At 43.1% G+C, this 15000-nt stretch overlaps 1 protein-coding gene across 1 annotated transcript in view; it reads left to right on the top strand.

Annotated features, from left to right (window-relative positions):
• LOC115817084 (calmodulin-regulated spectrin-associated protein 3) overlaps nucleotides 1-6935 on the top strand; it is a 28987-nt gene extending 22052 nt beyond the window's left edge. The window contains exons 17-20 of the mRNA XM_030780328.1: nucleotides 1438-1552; nucleotides 2842-2960; nucleotides 5634-5752; nucleotides 6633-6935. Coding sequence (XP_030636188.1) covers nucleotides 1438-1552; nucleotides 2842-2960; nucleotides 5634-5752; nucleotides 6633-6935 — 656 coding nt within the window. The remainder of the gene's footprint in view (nucleotides 1-1437; nucleotides 1553-2841; nucleotides 2961-5633; nucleotides 5753-6632) is intronic.
• Nucleotides 6936-15000: the final 8065 nt, after the last annotated feature.

The following is a 15000-nucleotide window of genomic DNA, read 5'->3' as shown; positions in this document are numbered from 1 at the left end:
CAGACAGACAGACAGACAGACAGACTACACACACTACACGCAGCCCAGGCAAGCCTGTCGCAGGTAACTACCACACAGACACACAGACAGACAGACAGACAGACAGACAGACTACACACACTACACGCAGCCCAGCCAAGCCTGTCGCAGGTAACTACCACACAGACAGACAGACAGACAGACAGACTACACAAACTACACGCAGCCCAGGCAAGCCTGTCGCAGGTAACTACCACACAGACAGACAGACAGACAGATAGCTAGATAGATAGATAGATAGATAAATAATTTTATTTCCTAGTGCCATATAGAACAACAAAGTGAGTATGGAACAGTAGGTTGTTAGATTTATAACTTAGAAGAAAGTTTTCAGTACACCAAAAGAACAAAGTTTTCAGTTCACCAAAAGAACAAAGTTTTCAGTTCACCAAAAAGAACAAAGTTTTCAGTTCACCAAAAAGAACAAAGTTTTCACCAAAAAGCGACCCTGGAAAATTGGGCCTCACAGGAGCACTCCACCCAGTTGACTCCGCCTCTGCCCTGGCAGACTGTATGAATATTGTACTAGGATTAACTGTTTTTATTTGCATATGCAAACACCCTGCAACATGAAACAGCCATATTTGGGCAAAAATGCCAGCCTCAAAGAGAATTTTGGCAACGTGAAGGGTAAAAACACTTTTTGAAAAGTTTCTCACTTTACAGTCAGTCAAACACACATCGCAGTCTGAGGTATGATGGAGTCTAGCCTGTTTGTCTCCACGACGTTCGCCATTTAAGAGAACATAAGTAGAGATAGTAGTAAAAAAAAAAACATTCACTGGGGGAAGGTGAGGGAGATGAAATACATAGAAAGATAAAACATGTGATTGACATAGTAGTACAGAGGTAATAGTATGTATTTGTGCACTATACAAAATAAACTATGCTAAAATATATTATGCATGTTTGTGATTTCGTGTTGGCATCGTTACTGGTGATTGTGCTGTAGACTTGGCATTGGTGAGTATTTGGACATGTCAGCTGTCCTTACGACACCAGCACTAGTATGTTTTCATTTGTTTTTCTTTAGTTTTCAGTAGTTTTCTTTAGATTCTCTGTGCTGTAAAAGGTCAAGATACACTTTTAGTTTCTCTGTGCTGTAAAAGGTCAAGATACACCTTTAGTTTCCCTGTGCTGTAAAAGGTCAAGATACACCTTTAGATTCTCTGTGCTGTAAAAGGTCAAGATAGACCTTTAGTTTCTCTGTGCTGTAAAAGGTCAAGATACACCTTTAGTTTCCCTGTGCTGTAAAAGTGGACATCAAGGAGTCTGGGTCTGAGTTTTGTTTTGTTTTGTTTTGATTTGTTTTTAAACTCTGTTCTATGACTAATAACTGGAAATAATCATAAAATCAGCTGATCCATCCATTCACACTTGTTTTCTCTCTTCTTCCAGAATCGAAGCCTGGGAAGACGCACGCAGTCTCCTCACACAGTCCCAGTGCCAGGACACATCCACTGAATCCCAATCAGATTAACAGTCCTCCGCCTGCAACCAAACCAACATCCAGGTACACTGTGCCCACCCCCCATCTCATTGGGCTCACCCCCAGCATCCAGGGGCAGTGTGAAACAGACAGTGGACATGGGCAGTATGAAACAGACAGTGGACATGGGCAGTTTAAAACAGACAGTGGACATGGGCAGTATGAAACAGACAGTGGACATGGGCAGTGTAAAACAGACAGTGGACATGGGCAGTATGAAACAGACAGTGGACATGGGCAGTGTGAAACAGACAGTGGACATGGGCAGTATGAAACAGACAGTGGACATGGGCAGTGTGAAACAGACAGTGGACATGGGCAGTATGAAACAGACAGTGGACATGGGCAGTGTGAAACAGACAGTGGACATGGGCAGTGTGAAACAGACAGTGGACATGGGCAGTGTGAAACAGACAGTGGACATGGGCAGTATGAAACAGACAGTGGACATGGGCAGTTTAAAACAGACAGTGGACATGGGCAGTATGAAACAGACAGTGGACATGGGCAGTATGAAACAGACAGTGGACATGGGCAGTTTAAAACAGACAGTGGACATGGGCAGTATGAAACAGACAGTGGACATGGGCAGTATGAAACAGACAGTGGACATGGGCAATGTAAAACAGACAGTGGACATGGGCAGTGTAAAACAGACAGTGGACATGGGCAGTATGAAACAGACAGTGGACATGGGCAGTTTAAAACAGACAGTGGACATGGGCAGTATGAAACAGACAGTGGACATGGGCAGTATGAAACAGACAGTGGACATGGGCAGTGTAAAACAGACAGTGGACATGGGCAGTATGAAACAGACAGTGGACATGGGCAGTATGAAACAGACAGTGGACATGGGCAGTATGAAACAGACAGTGGACATGGGCAGTTTAAAACAGACAGTGGACATGGGCAGTGTAAAACAGACAGTGGACATGGGCAGTATGAAACAGACAGTGGACATGGGCAGTATGAAACAGACAGTGGACATGGGCAGTGTGAAACAGACAGTGGACATGGGCAGTGTGAAACAGACAGTGGACATGGGCAGTATGAAACAGACAGTGGACATGGGCAGTATGAAACAGACAGTGGACATGGGCAGTTTAAAACAGACAGTGGACATGGGCAGTGTGAGCATAGATTTATAGTATAGTATTCACATCTCTCTCTGTGTGTCTCTCATTGGGTGCATCCCCAAACATCAAGGTATCTCATTACCCCCCCCCCCCCCCCCCCCCCCCCGTGTCTCTCTCTCATTGGGCCCACCCCCCAAAATCTTTAACTGACTCTCTCTTCCTCTCCTTATCCAGTTGCGTTGATTCGCCCTCACAGCCGATGTCACCAGGCAGGTTGGCCAATCAGAATGGAGATAGAGACTGGGAGAATGGTTCCAATGACTCATCACCTGCCTCAGGCCCGGAGTACACTGGTAAAGACAGTGTGATACAGTAGTAGTGTGTGTGTGAAATGGTAAAGACAGTGTGATACAGTAGTAGTGTGTGTGTGAAATGGTAAAGACAGTGTGATACAGTAGTAGTGTGTGTATGAACTGGTAAAGACAGTGTGATACAGTAGTGTGTGTATGAACTGGTAAAGACAGTGTGATACAGTAGTAGTGTGTGTATGAAATGGTAAAGACAGTGTGATACAGTAGTGTGTGTTTGTGAAATGGTAAAGACAGTGTGATACAGTAGTAGTGTGTGTGTGAAATGGTAAAGACAGTGTGATACAGTAGTAGTGTGTGTATGAACTGGTAAAGACAGTGTGATACAGTAGTGTGTGTGTGTATGAACTGGTAAAGACAGTGTGATACAGTAGTAGTGTGTGTGTGTATGAACTGGTAAAGACAGTGTGATACAGTAGTAGTGTGTGTATGAACTGGTAAAGACAGTGTGATACAGTAGTAGTGTGTGTATGAAATGGTAAAGACAGTGTGATACAGTAGTAGTGTGTGTATGAACTGGTAAAGACAGTGTGATACAGTAGTGTGTGTGTGTGAAATGGTAAAGACAGTGTGATACAGTAGTAGTGTGTGTGTGAAATGGTAAAGACAGTGTGATACAGTAGTAGTGTGTGTGTGAAATGGTAAAGACAGTGTGATACAGTAGTAGTGTGTGTGTGAAATGGTAAAGACAGTGTGATACAGTAGTAGTGTGTGTGTGAAATGGTAAAGACAGTGTGATACAGTAGTAGTGTGTGTATGAACTGGTAAAGACAGTGTGATACAGTAGTAGTGTGTGTATGAACTGGTAAAGACAGTGTGATACAGTAGTAGTGTGTGTATGAAATGGTAAAGACAGTGTGATACAGTAGTGTGTGTATGAACTGGTAAAGACAGTGTGATACAGTAGTAGTGTGTGTGTGAAATGGTAAAGACAGTGTGATACAGTAGTAGTGTGTGTATGAACTGGTAAAGACAGTGTGATACAGTAGTAGTGTGTGTGTGAAATGGTAAAGACAGTGTGATACAGTAGTAGTGTGTGTATGAACTGGTAAAGACAGTGTGATACAGTAGTAGTGTGTGTATGAACTGGTAAAGACAGTGTGATACAGTAGTAGTGTGTGTATGAACTGGTAAAGACAGTGTGATACAGTAGTAGTGTGTGTATGAAATGGTAAAGACAGTGTGATACAGTAGTGTGTGTATGAACTGGTAAAGACAGTGTGATACAGTAGTAGTGTGTGTGTATGAACTGGTAAAGACAGTGTGATACAGTAGTAGTGTGTGTATGAACTGGTAAAGACAGTGTGATACAGTAGTAGTGTGTGTATGAACTGGTAAAGACAGTGTGATACAGTAGTAGTGTGTGTATGAAATGGTAAAGACAGTGTGATACAGTAGTGTGTGTATGAACTGGTAAAGACAGTGTGATACAGTAGTAGTGTGTGTGTATGAACTGGTAAAGACAGTGTGATACAGTAGTAGTGTGTGTGTGAAATGGTAAAGACAGTGTGATACAGTAGTAGTGTGTGTATGAACTGGTAAAGACAGTGTGATACAGTAGTAGTGTGTGTATGAACTGGTAAAGACAGTGTGATACAGTAGTAGTGTGTGTATGAAATGGTAAAGACAGTGTGATACAGTAGTAGTGTGTGTATGAACTGGTAAAGACAGTGTGATACAGTAGTAGTGTGTGTATGAACTGGTAAAGACAGTGTGATACAGTAGTAGTGTGTGTATGAACTGGTAAAGACAGTGTGATACAGTAGTAGTGTGTGTGTGAAATGGTAAAGACAGTGTGATACAGTAGTAGTGTGTGTGTGAAATGGTAAAGACAGTGTGATACAGTAGTAGTGTGTGTATGAAATGGTAAAGACAGTGTGATACAGTAGTAGTGTGTGTATGAAATGGTAAAGACAGTGTGATACAGTAGTAGTGTGTGTATGAACTGGTAAAGACAGTGTGATACAGTAGTAGTGTGTGTGTGAAATGGTAAAGACAGTGTGATACAGTAGTAGTGTGTGTGTGAAATGGTAAAGACAGTGTGATACAGTAGTAGTGTGTGTATGAAATGGTAAAGACAGTGTGATACAGTAGTAGTGTGTGTATGAACTGGTAAAGACAGTGTGATACAGTAGTAGTGTGTGTGTGAAATGGTAAAGACAGTGTGATACAGTAGTGTGTGTGTATGAAATGGTAAAGACAGTGTGATACAGTAGTAGTGTGTGTGTATGAACTGGTAAAGACAGTGTGATACAGTAGTAGTGTGTGTATGAACTGGTAAAGACAGTGTGATACAGTAGTAGTGTGTGTATGAAATGGTAAAGACAGTGTGATAAAGTAGTAGTGTGTGTATGAACTGGTAAAGACAGTGTGATAAAGTAGTAGTGTGTGTATGAACTGGTAAAGACAGTGTGATACAGTAGTAGTGTGTGTGTGAAATGGTAAAGACAGTGTGATACAGTAGTAGTGTGTGTATGAAATGGTAAAGACAGTGTGATACAGTAGTGTGTGTGTGTATGAACTGGTAAAGACAGTGTGATAAAGTAGTAGTGTGTGTATGGTTAGGGGTGTGGATTTGCAAATCTGCTGTGAGCCATTAACAGACTGTTGAATCATCAATATTTATTTACTCAAACCTCTGTCCATATTTCTGTGCAGGGCCCAGACTCTTTAAAGAGCCCAGTTTTAAATCCAACAAATTCATCATTCACAACGCTCTGTCACGCTGCTGTCTGGCAGGCAAGGTTAACGAGGCACAGAAAAACAGGATCGTAGAGGTATGAATAATTATACACACACACACACATACATACACACACACACACCACACACACACACACACACACACACACACACACACGCATACACACACACACATACACACACACACACGCACATACACACACACGCACGCACATACGCACGCACATACACACATACACATACACACACACACGCATACACATACACACACACACACATACACACACACACGCACGCACATACACACACACTCACATGTTCACACATACAGGCAGACACACACACAGACATGTTCACACATACAGGCAGACACACACACAGAGATATGGACACACATACAGGCAGACACACACACGGACATGTTCACACACACAGACATGTTCACACACACAGACATGTTCACACACAGACATGGACACACACACAGACATGTTCACACACACAGACATGTTCACACATACAGGCAGACACACACACAGACATGTTCACACATACAGGCAGACACACATACAGACATGTTCACACACAGACATGTTCACACATACAGGCAGACACACATACAGACATGTTCACACACAGACATGTTCACACACAGACATGTTCACACATACAGGCAGACACACACACAGACATGTTCACACACAGACATGTTCACACATACAGGCAGACACACATACAGACATGTTCACACACAGACATGTTCACACACAGACATGGACACACACGCTTTCTCTTTCTTACATTTGTGTTAATTTTTCCCATATCTCATATATAACCTTATTTCTCCTCCTCCTTTCTCTCTCTTTTTCTCTTTCTGTGTGTGTGTGTGTGTGTGTGTGTGTGTGTGTGTATCTTCTCGATTCCCTCTTCGACTCCTTCTCTGACGCTCCCCAGGAGATGGAAAAAAGCTCAGCCAATCACTTCCTGATCCTGCTGCGTGATGCGAGCTGTCAGTTCAGGGGCGTGTACACTCTCAGTGCCGACTCTGATGAACTCGTTCGGCTGTGCGGCATCGGGCCTCGTCTCATTTCCTCCTCCTGCGTGGAGTCGCTCTATAAATACAGTTCGGACAGAAAGCAGTTCAGCACCATCCCATCCAAGACCATGTCCATGAGTGTGGATGCCTTCACAGTCCCCGCCCACCTGTGGCACGGCAAGAAACAGGGCACGCCCAAAAAAGCCTCCACGCCCAAATAGGCCGACCTGCACTCCAGGAAAGAAACAAAATACAGACCACAACTCCTGGACACACACCGAAAACTGACGCACGCAGGAAAGATGAACGGAGAGAAAAAAAAAGAACACTTCATTTTTAACAGTGATGTTAGGAATGTTTTCCTTCACCTGTCCCGTTGACGTCATAGCCAGATTCTTCTTTTGTTTGGGAAAGGAAATAAATATTTAGAAAGACAGTCATGAAAAGAGCCACCACATTCCCCATTACTGCATCCAAATGGTAGAGGCCAAGCCCCAGACTAATGGTACAGACCATTCCACTACAGCACTTATAGGGGTGGACCCACTTTGTTTTTTTAAAGCTGACTTCTTTTGTACATATATATATATATATATATATATATATATATATATATATATATATATATATATATATATATATATATATATATATATATATATATATATGTATGTATGTATGTATGTATGTATGTATGTATATATATATATATATATATATATATATATATATATATATATATTCAAGATGTAAATAAAAGCATCAAATATACCTTTTCTAAGCATTTCCCAACTTGTAGAAAAATATTTTTTTTTCCCAAAGTTTTTTAAAATGTTTTTTTTTTTTTTAAACTTGTTTTAATGTCAGCTGTGCCTCATTGTCTCAGGGCAGGTCGTCCGTCTTAGGGTCATGTGACTCATCGCTCAAACAGAGGCTGTTTGACTGTTTGTGTAGCTCCCCCAATCAGCTGTTTTATATCCTCTCTCTCTCTCTCGTCCGATTTCATTTCATTTTGAACAATGGTACTGTTATTTGTCTGTGGAGCTGTTACACGTTAAGGTCTTTTTGATTTGAATACATTTTGTTGAATTCAGCTGATATCTGTAGGTCTCTCAAAGCAGAGGGACTTTCATTTTGTCCATTTTCTGGACTTCTGGGGACGTGCACACCCCTGTGGACACTCGTGGAATTGCAGGTGGGTGCAGAGGGCGTGAAAAGGGGACATTGGACGCCACTTCCAGGGCATCTCAAAGCTCATGTAAATGAAGCTAGAACTGCATTTTATCAAAGAGACTTCACGTAGAAGAGACTGCTGATGTCTGCTGTTCATTTTTGTCATTTTTAGAATGATTCTTTAAAAAAAAACAGGAAACTTGAAGGACAATGAGGAGTTGCTATCAAACACAGATTCATCTTCATCGTACAGAACAGTGTGACACTGTCGCTGATGTTGGATCAGTTTTCCTTCTAACGCATGGTGGATTAGATTCTTCTCTAGACAAATAATACTGACTGTAGATCAGTTTTTATGCATCACTTACTTAACCCTCTCTGTCAAGCTGTAATGGAAGTTTTTGCCTGGTGTGTGATTCACTGTTCTGTACTGCTGCCAGCCCTGAGGATTATAAGTGGAATGTACACTGTAGTGATTCAGCTGTAATTCTGAAAATCAGACATAGGCACACAGAGGGGCTGCACTGGACCGCGCAGGGAGCAAATTAGAGCCCATGGCCAAAGGGGGCGTGGCCTGTATGAAGTCATCTCCCAGGAGATGACTGAACCCAGAAGGACAAGTCAAAGTTTTGCATGAAACACGTTTTTGATAGAAGTCAGTTTTTTTTTTCCTTCCAGTTAATATGCATCTGCAGTTTGACAGGTGTGGGTTGAATAAACATATGAAGAACAGATGAGTCTGGGCCCAGTTTCAGCTCTCTCTCTCTCTCCAATGGTTCCTTTACTCAAGCCCTCGTTCTCCTAATGAACTGGACAAATGGCGGTTTTGATGAGGACTCTGTGGGGCATGCATATGACGTGTGTTTGGCATCGTTTCAACACACTCAGTCCTGTTAGAGTTTTAGTAACTTGAACAGGAAAGGACAAGATGTGAAGTAGATAAGTCAGAGGAGCAGAACAGGGCCCAGTCATTCACAGAGCTCGTTTATTACACACATAATTCATTAATATCTCCCAGGTCACCGCTTTGACTGGGGAAGGAGTTGTGAAGTCTGGATAAGAACATGGGCATGTGCAGAGGGCAAAACTAAAACAAATGTCTGAGATGTTTGTAGTGAACAGACAAAACTAAAACAAATGTCTGAGATGTTTGGAGTGAACAGACAAAACTAAAACAAATGGCTGAGATGTTTGGAGTGAACAGACAAAACTAAAACAAATGTCTGAGATGTTTGGAGTGAACAGACAAAACTAAAACAAATGTCTGAGATGTTTGGAGTGAACAGACAAAACTAAAACAAATGGCTGAGATGTTTGGAGTGAACAGACAAAACTAAAACAAATGGCTGAGATGTTTGGAGTGAACAGACGAAACTAAAACAAATGTCTGAGATGTTTGGAGTGAACAGACAAAACTAAAACAAATGTCTGAGATGTTTGGAGTAAACAGACAAAACTAAAACAAATGGCTGAGATGTTTGGAGTGAACAGACGAAACTAAAACAAATGTCTGAGATGTTTGTCAGTCAAGGGCTGCTGAAGCACGAGGCTGTTCAGCTTTGGGTACTCAAACTTGGCCCCATGTTCAGCTTTGGGTACTCAAACTTGGCCCCATGTTCAGCTTTGGGTACTCAAACTTGGCCCCATGTTCAGCTTTGGGTACTCAAACTTGGCCCCATGTTCAGCTTTGGGTACTCAAACTTGGCCCCATGTTCAGCTTTGGGTACTCAAACTTAGCCCCATGTTCAGCTTTGGGTACTCAAACTTAGCCCCATGTTCAGCTTTGGGTACTCAAACTTGGCCCCATGTTCAGCTTTGGGTACTCAAACTTGGCCCCATGTTCAGCTTTGGGTACTCAAACTTGGCCCCATGTTCAGCTTTGGGTACTCAAACTTAGCCCCATGTTCAGCTTTGGGTACTCAAACTTGGCCCCATGTTCAGCTTTGGGTACTCAGACTTAGCCCCATGCTCAGCTTTGGGTACTCAAACTTAGCCCCATGTTCAGCTTTGGGTACTCAAACTTAGCCCCATGTTCAGCTTTGAGTACTCAAACTTAGCCCCATGCTCAGCTTTGGGTACTCAAACTTAGCCCCATGTTCAGCTTTGAGTACTCAGACTTAGCCCCATGTTCAGCTTTGGGTACTCAAACTTAGCCCCATGTTCAGCTTTGAGTACTCAAACTTAGCCCCATGCTCAGCTTTGGGTACTCAAACTTAGCCCCATGTTCAGCTTTGAGTACTCAGACTTAGCCCCATGTTCAGCTTTGGGTACTCAAACTTAGCCCCATGTTCAGCTTTGGGTACTCAAACTTAGCCCCATGTTCAGCTTTGGGTAGTCAACCCCAGCCTCACTGGTTTATAAGTTGTGCCGATTGGCTGATCCAACAAGGAAGAGGAAGCGGTTTGAGGTGTATCATGTTGTTGGGTGATGTTAGTAGTTTAATGTTTTTACGAGTTCGGGAATGTGGAGTAATCACAGAGCTGGTGAGCAGTGCTGCTCGGTCCGGTCAGAAGGACCTTTATAATGTGACTGAAACAGAGAAAGAGTCATATTCCAAAGAGTCATATTTTGTGAGTGTACATGCAGTTACTGGTCTTAAATTTGTACTCCGACTGAAGTATGATGGGAATCCACAGTGAGGTTCCTGGTTCCTGGATCCTGGTTCCTGTCCCATCCATCAGGAGAAGCAAGAGTGGGAAACGTGCAACAGGGTAGAGGGCGTGTTCACTCCATTCACTCATTCACTCATTCATTCACTAGTTCATTCACTCATTCATTCATCCATTCATTCATTCTCTCTCTCTCTCTCTCTCTCTCTCTCTCTGTCTATCTATCTTTCTCTCCCTCTCTCTCACACTCACACTCACTGTGTTGTTCTTTGTGTTCCTCCATCCGTCAAGGACCTAAACCCTCAAGGTTTGGGGGGTTTTTGTGCCTAGGCCATGGTTGTCCTCCTGAAATGGTTGAGTGGTCACGTTTGTTGTCACAGTGAGCACATAAGAACATGGTGAGGCCACAGCCCTGGTATCGTGACATCACAGAACCAGTATCACATCAGCTTTTTTTTCTTTTTCAGGGTGTTTTTTCTTCCAGGTATTTGTCTGTAAGTGAAATTGTTTGCTTGTTTTCTGAAGGCTGCATGAACGAAGCAAACAATGCAGAACCTACCCAGCCTGAGCAAATGTTAATAAATGTTAAGGTCAATAAAATCATTTCTGAAATCATGTTGTTCTTTCTCTCTCTCTCTCTCTCTCTCTCTCTCTCTCTCTCGCTCTTTTTTCACCACTTTCAGGCAATACAGCGGATGGGTTTTGCTTTGCAAATGTCAGTTCTTACGTTTGTGTGTGTATGTATACGTATGTGTGTGTGTGTGTGTGTGTGTCTGTGTGTGTATGTGAGTGTATGTGTGTGTGCGTGTCCATGTGTGTGTATGTATATGTATGTGTGTCCGTGTGTGTGTATGTGTGTGACTGTGTGTACCTGTGTGTGTATGTGTGTGTGTGTGTGCGTGTGACTGTGTGTACATGTTTGTATGTGTGTGTGTGTATGTATATGTATGTGTGATATAAGTTCTTTAGTTTCTTTGGACTTGTCTTTCAGTTTAGCCCTGTGGCCTAAATTTATTATGGACTCATTATTATATAAAATATAAATTTATTTGTAGAAATTTATGTGAATGTATTGTTATATAAAATGTGTGTGAGGTTTAGTTAGGAAGGCTAAATGTTGAAGGCATGACCCCCCAGCCAATGGAAACACTTGCAACTGTGTGTATATGTGTGAGTGGGTGTGTGTGTGTGTGTGGGTGAGTGTGTGTGAGACTATGTGAGTATGTGTGTGTGAGAGAGTTTGACAGTATGTCATGACTGATGTGACGGCAGAGATGAACCTCCTTTGACTGTTGGCTGTGTGTGTGTGTGCGTGTGTGCGCGTGCGTGTGCATGTGTGTGTGTGTGTGTGTGTGCGTGACCGTTGGCTGCAGAAAACCCCCGTTAGCTTTGGCATTGAGCCGTTAGCTCTGAGTTCGACCAGAGGACTCACAGCCTTCAGCAGTTTATTGGTTTGATCAGAATCAGAGAACTGGTCACCTTATTCGGGTCGTTTTAAACGTGGTGCTCAGGTTCTGGGCTGGACCACCTTATTCGGGTCGTTTTAAACGTGGTACTCAGTCTCTGGTCCTGACCACCTTATTCGGGTCGTTTTAAACGTGGTACTCAGTCTCTGGTCCTGACCACCTTATTCGGGTCGTTTTAAACGTGGTACTCAGTCTCTGGTCCTGACCACCTTATTCGGGTCGTTTTAAACGTGGTACTCAGGTTCTGGTCCTGACCACCTTATTCGGGTCGTTTTAAACGTGGTACTCAGGTTCTGGGCTGGACCACCTTATTCGGGTCATTTTAAACGTGGTGCTCAGGTTCTGGGCTGGACCACCTTATTCGGGTCGTTTTAAACGTGGTGCTCAGGTTCTGGGCTGGACCACCTTATTCGGGTCGTTTTAAACGTGGTCCTCAGGTTCTGGTCCTGGTCACCTTATTCGGGTCGTTTTAAACGTGGTCCTCAGGTTCTGGTCCTGGTCACCTTATTCGGGTCGTTTTAAACGTGGTGCTCAGTCTCTGGGCTGGTCACCTTATTCGGGTCGTTTTAAACGTGGTGCTCAGTCTCTGGGCTGGACCACCTTATTCGGGTCGTTTTAAACGTGGTGCTCAGTCTCTGGGCTGGACCACCTTATTCGGATCGTTTTAAACGTGGTGCTCAGTCTCTGGGCTGGTCGTTTGCATACGACAGGGTGCAGATGTGATGAGTGGAGAACAACGCTTAGCTCCAGGTCACAGCAGGAGCGGCTCAGGCTTGTCATTTGCTTATTCTGGGTTTTTTCTTCTTATTTAAGGTTGATTTGTTTAAGGTTCTCAAGGGAGAATTACAGACAATGAGAATTTCATCTGAACATGCAAAAAAATCCCTGGGAACAGGCTCCCTCTCACAGCGTAGCACTGTGGGTGTGTAGAGTGTGTGTGTGTGTGTAGCCCATAGAGTAAGTGTGTGTTCTTATACTGTGTGTGTGTGTGTATAGTGTGTGTAGCCCATAGAGTGAGTGTGTGTTCTTATACTGTGTGTGTGTGTGTATAGTGTGTGTAGCCCATAGAGTAAGTGTGTGTTCTTATACTGTGTGTGTGTGTGTATAGTGTGTGTAGCCCATAGAGTAAGTGTGTGTTCTTATACTGTGTGTGTGTGTGTATAGTGTGTGTAGCCCATAGAGTGAGTGTGTGTTCTTATACTCTGTGTGTGTGTGTATAGTGTGTGTAGCCCATAGAGTGAGTGTGTGTTCTTATACTGTGTGTGTGTGTGTATAGTGTGTGTAGCCCATAGAGTAAGTGTGTGTTCTTATACTGTGTGTGTGTGTGTATAGTGTGTGTAGCCCATAGAGTGAGTGTGTGTTCTTATACTGTGTGTGTGTGTGTATAGTGTGTGTAGCCCATAGAGTGAGTGTGTGTTCTTATACTGTGTGTGTGTGTGTATAGTGTGTGTAGCCCATAGAGTGAGTGTGTGTTCTTATACTGTGTGTGTGTGTGTATAGTGTGTGTAGCCCATAGAGTGAGTGTGTGTTCTTATACTGTGTGTGTGTGTGTATAGTGTGTGTAGCCCATAGAGTGAGCGTGTGTTCTTATACTCTGTGTGTGTGTGTGTGTGTGTGTGTGTGTGTGGGTGTGTAGAGTGTGTGTATGTGTGTGTGTGTGTGTGTATAGAGTGTGCAGCCCATAGAGTGAGTGTGTGTTCTTATACTCTGTGTGTGTGTGTGTGTATAGTGTGTGTAGCCCATAGAGTGAGTGTGTGTTCTTATACTCTGTGTGTGTGTGTATAGTGTGTGTAGCCCATAGAGTGAGTGTGTGTTCTTATACTGTGTGTGTGTGTGTATAGTGTGTGTAGCCCATAGAGTGAGCGTGTGTTCTTATACTCTGTGTGTGTGTGTGTGTGTGTGTGGGTGTGTAGAGTGTGTGTATGTGTGTGTGTGTGTGTGTATAGAGTGTGCAGCCCATAGAGTAAGTGTGTGTTCTTATACTGTGTGTGTGTGTGTATAGTGTGTGTAGCCCATAGAGTGAGTGTGTGTTCTTATACTGTGTGTGTGTGTGTATAGTGTGTGTAGCCCATAGAGTGAGCGTGTGTTCTTATACTCTGTGTGTGTGTGTGTGTGTGTGTGTGTGTGTGGGTGTGTAGAGTGTGTGTATGTGTGTGTGTGTATAGAGTGTGCAGCCCATAGAGTGAGTGTGTGTTCTTATACTCTGTGTGTGTGTGTGTGTATAGTGTGTGTAGCCCATAGAGTGAGTGTGTGTTCTTATACTCTGTGTGTGTGTGTATAGTGTGTGTAGCCCATAGAGTGAGTGTGTGTTCTTATACTCTGTGTGTGTGTGTATAGTGTGTGTAGCCCATAGAGTGAGTGTGTGTTCTTATACTCTGTGTGTGTGTGTGTATAGTGTGTGTAGCCCATAGAGTGAGTGTGTGTTCTTATACTCTGTGTGTGTGTATAGAGTGTGTAGCCCATAGAGTGAGTGTGTGTTCTTATACTGTGTGTGTGTGTGTGTGTGTGTGTGTGTGTGTGTGTGTGTGTTCTTATACTGTGTGGAGTCTGGTACCAGAGAAGCTTATCATTATTACTCCAAATGAGAGGATCAATGAAGTTTTCAGTTTTTCTGTCTGTCTGTCTATCTGTCTGTCTGTCTGTTATTTTAGAGACGGTGTATTTAAATGTCCCTCTGAAATTAGGGGAAATTTGCGAGTGCTGTATGTCAGCAAACAGATGTGTAGGTCCTGGATGAATGAGAGACACAGATGTGTAAGTCCTGGATGAATGAGAGACACAGATGTGTAAGTCCTGGACGAATGAGAGACACAGATGTGTAAGTCCTGGACGAATGAGAGACACAGATGTGAAAGTCCTGGACGAATGAGAGACACAGATGTGAAAGTCCTGGACGAATGAGAGACACAGATGTGAAAGTCCTGGACGAATGAGAGACACAGATGTGAAAGTCCTGGACGAATGAGAGACACAGATGTGAAAGTCCTGGACGAATGAGTGACACAGATGTGAAAGTCCTGGACGAATGAGAGACACAG

The sequence above is a fragment of the Chanos chanos genome, chromosome 7 (assembly GCF_902362185.1).
Source record: "Chanos chanos chromosome 7, fChaCha1.1, whole genome shotgun sequence".
In the NCBI taxonomy this organism is placed as follows: domain Eukaryota; kingdom Metazoa; phylum Chordata; class Actinopteri; order Gonorynchiformes; family Chanidae; genus Chanos; species Chanos chanos.
Note: the sequence above shows the minus strand (reverse complement) of the source record. Positions and strands in the feature narration are given on the sequence as shown.